The 3,729-nt window shown below is 43.4% G+C and overlaps 1 protein-coding gene across 1 annotated transcript; it reads left to right on the top strand.

Moving 5' to 3' along the window:
- The first annotated feature begins 505 nt into the window (after window positions 1–505).
- LOC119159995 (uncharacterized) lies at window positions 506–3,152 on the top strand. The gene is made up of 3 exons (XM_037412764.2): window positions 506–658; window positions 1,546–1,883; window positions 2,994–3,152. Coding segments are annotated over exons 1-3 (348 nt in total). The 5' UTR covers window positions 506–649; the 3' UTR covers window positions 2,995–3,152.
- The last annotated feature ends 577 nt before the right edge of the window (window positions 3,153–3,729 follow it).

Genomic DNA, 3,729 nt, shown 5'->3' on the forward strand with positions numbered 1-3,729 from the left:
ACAGTGGTGGGGCACATCGGAGCAACGAGAAGATGGCCGCGAGATACGCGGACGAAGACCACTGACCCGACGGCGGTGCGGCAGTATATAATAGTTCTTAAGCGTAAAGCCGTAAATTTCAAGGTAATGCGCCGTGTAAGGCCTTAAGCCATTAGTACAGAACACTGCCTCGACGGGAAAGGCTGTCAGCATGTGTACGTGTCTTACTCAATAAAATGACAGCGCTGCCTCCTTTTTTAGCATTGTTGATCGTCCCAAGATATGCAAAGCAGTTGAGCGCAACACTATGTTTTGAGTACGACTGGAAGTATGACGTCCTCGGAAAGAGACCTCCGTTACCCTTCTCACCTTCGCAAGACTCCTAGCAGGCGTAGTCACCATATTTATAAGATTCATTGCGACAGATAGTAAGCTATGCGTGTGTTGTACCCGGCGTGCAAAAAACAGGTGAGCCAACGTTTAGGGTTAACCTCCTGGCCTCATGCTTCGACACGTTCCTTGATAAAGTGATATCCAATCAACAGTGAGTACAAAAAAGAGGCAACAGTAGTCTCGTGGTGCTTGGTCGCTTTGGATATAAAATAGCACGGAGCCCCTCTGTCCAAACATCAGTTCTTTTGAGCCGACTGAAGGAACCGCACAATTCACCATGATTGCAGTGAGTAAAAATGGCGTCTTTTTCTTGTGCTTTCAAAATTCGTAGCTGAAGCTGTTCGTATGGCATCGTTAGATCAAACATTATTTTTTGCTGAAAACTGATGTCTTAAAACATTCCTGATAACCACGTCTCCTTGAATCTGGCTGCTAGGAATTACTGCTGCAATAAACTCTGCATTTAGGATTCATTCACATTTTTTTAGGAATGTGCAATTTGAAGAGCCTTGCATATGCGACATTATGTCCTTTTTATGTTTCTTATGTTCATTATATAACCACGTTTATATCTCGTGAAGATCTCAGAGACAAGCTGGACTGTTTTGTTGCAAATGATGCTATTTCTCTCAAAGAAAGCAGGCTTTTCTTTCCGCGTTGCGTTGCAAGATATAGACGCCCCCATTTGAAGGGCGTATGCAAGTACCAAGTTACAGGTTTTTTGCATTGTTGTAAGCTGGGGCTACTGGGAGATGAACTTTCATTTGAAAATGAAACTGATTAGTAATTATAAGCGAAAACCCGCATTTCACCGGGCACCTTGAGACCTGACACGCGCTATAGGCAGGAAATTGAACTGGGAACAATTACAGCCTGAACGAATGTCCTTCTTTTTTTTTAGGCTGCTTACAAATAATTCACCACGTTAAAAAGATCTTGCACTAAAGTTTTCAATGCAAGCTTTCAGTCGAGAAAATATCAGTACACCCTCCGTCTACGACTGCTTCTGTTTGAGAGTATAGGAAGTAGTTTCATCCCTGCACAAAACTGCCTCTACGACTGCTTCAATTTGAGAGTGTGCAGAGTGCTTTATCTCTGCACAAAACGTGTAAAAGCTCGATTCTCCCATATAGGTTTTAATGAAAAGTCAATGGGCGCTCCCTTACCTTCCAGGTTCTGTGCCTCTTCGCCGCTCTTGTGAGCAACGCCTTTGCGGTTTACGTCCCCACCTACGGCCTACCGGTGGCCGGCTACCCCACCGTCCCGGCTGTCGCGACAGTTCACGCTGCTCCCGTGGCTGCGGTACAGACGGTTCATCGGGTGGTGCCAGCTACACGGATTGTCCACAACGTGGCTACACCGTTCGGTTACCGCACCACGGGCGTCAGCTACAGCCACCGAGTCGACGCCCACCCGGTGAAACTGCGCTACGTCTACGGCCTCACCCCGTACGGCCTCAACTACGGCTACGGGCTAGACGCCTTCGGATACCCCACCGTGCTCAAGAAGTGGTAAGATATTCGCTAATACAACACCGACGAATTCCTTCCTCGTCAGCAGGGCCATATGTGTTGCAATTGTTCAGGCAGCAATCCAAGATTGTATACAAGGTATGCTCGTCAAGACAGACGAAAAGCTTCAACACTTATACCGTCTTCGTTTCACCATCTTGACCAGCAACATCCGCGAAAGCCGGTTGCGTGTTCACTGAAGGATCAAAACCTATTCCTATAATTACCCATTTATCCTGTCTTGTAAGAACCAATTGCGTTTTATTCCTGCGTACGTCCCAACTTCATCAACCCTGCAAGCTTGCTACCTGCCATGGCTGTGTTTCAACTCCGCCATGCACAAGCATGTAACAGATGAAGTCGGTCACGCCCTCTGTGGCGGTATGACTGTACGCGAAACCGAAGTCTGTAAGGCAAGCTAAGCGAGAAGAATAGGCTCTAAAGAATACAAAACTGGTTAGAAACGATCGAATTCCATAGTGTTGCGAAAACTGCTAGACGAGGAAGGGTTGAACAGGGTATTCTCGTGGGACACACGTTCGAGCATGTGGAATTTGATACATCAAAGCAGCAAGAGAACATTTCTGCTTTGGCGTTGCTGCCTTGAAGAAGACAACTGCTTTTATCGATATTTTGGCTGCAGGAAAATTCCCTGTTCGACGATCTCTAGTCACTTCGAGAGCTTAAACTTTACTCTGAACGGCTGACCTTGATTGAACTTTAGTTTATTTTCAACTGCATATTATTCATATGACATGACAGCATATCTGAGATGCTCTAACCTAAGTCAACGATCAACAAAAGATATAATTGACTATTCAATTCACAGACAGTACATTGGCAGATTACACACCTTTTGTCAATCTAGTCACAAATATAAAGTTCGTAGTATATTCCTTTAGTCAGCTACATCCTGTTGAACAACTTGAAAAGAGCGCAATATTGATATACCAAGTTTCATACTGAACAAGACGGCACATGAAACAGTTACTTAATAACAAATAGTCGTTAATATACTTATCGCTTGATAGCAGCTAATTCCGCAATACTGCAAGCTACCTGAAGATCATGGTCTCTCATTCGCAAACTGCAATTTTCTCTATTTTTCAGAAACAATCTCGGCAAGCAACTCTGTGACAGCCTAACAGCAACAAGCCGTGTGATGACGTATTTGTGACAACAGACAACACTAGATGTTTTAGTCCATTTTTGTTACTTTGTTAACTCGTTTGCAATTTAGAGGACGAATAAAAATGGAACAAACAGGAATGTTTGTGTTCATTTCTAACTTTTTGAAACCAGAAATGGTTGTCTGTCTGTACATAGCACTTTTGGTTGATGGGGCTACAAAACTACTATACAGCTTGAAAAACACAGACTAACTAACGTTGAAAGGTGGCAGCTCGGGCTAGTTGGTATGACATGACAATAGTTATAGCGCGAGAACAGAACGACGACAACGAGACAAGAAGGACACGTCGTTCTGTTCTCGCACTATAACTATGGTCAGGCCTAACTAACGACTTAGCAAAAAAATATGTCTGGCATAACTACGGCTTTATATAACTTCCATTTATGTGCGGCATAAGCTACCAGTTATAAGTGAATTATTTAGGCCGTCTACAGTCTTTGTTCCCGAAAAATAGTGAACGGATGGGTTTAAAAAATCTAAGTACACTTACCATTGAGCCATATTTTCTTAGTCTACATATTTTTATTCGAGCATAAGCACCTCTGTTTATTTTCGATTATTGATCATAACAGTTCCTGCATTTTCTGCGTTTTGGATTTTATTTTTATCTGCATCAAGCGTCGTAAATGTTACAAATAGCATTTCTTTCATGTC

This window comes from Rhipicephalus microplus, chromosome 3, assembly GCF_043290135.1.
Source record: "Rhipicephalus microplus isolate Deutch F79 chromosome 3, USDA_Rmic, whole genome shotgun sequence".
Lineage (NCBI taxonomy): Eukaryota > Metazoa > Arthropoda > Arachnida > Ixodida > Ixodidae > Rhipicephalus > Rhipicephalus microplus.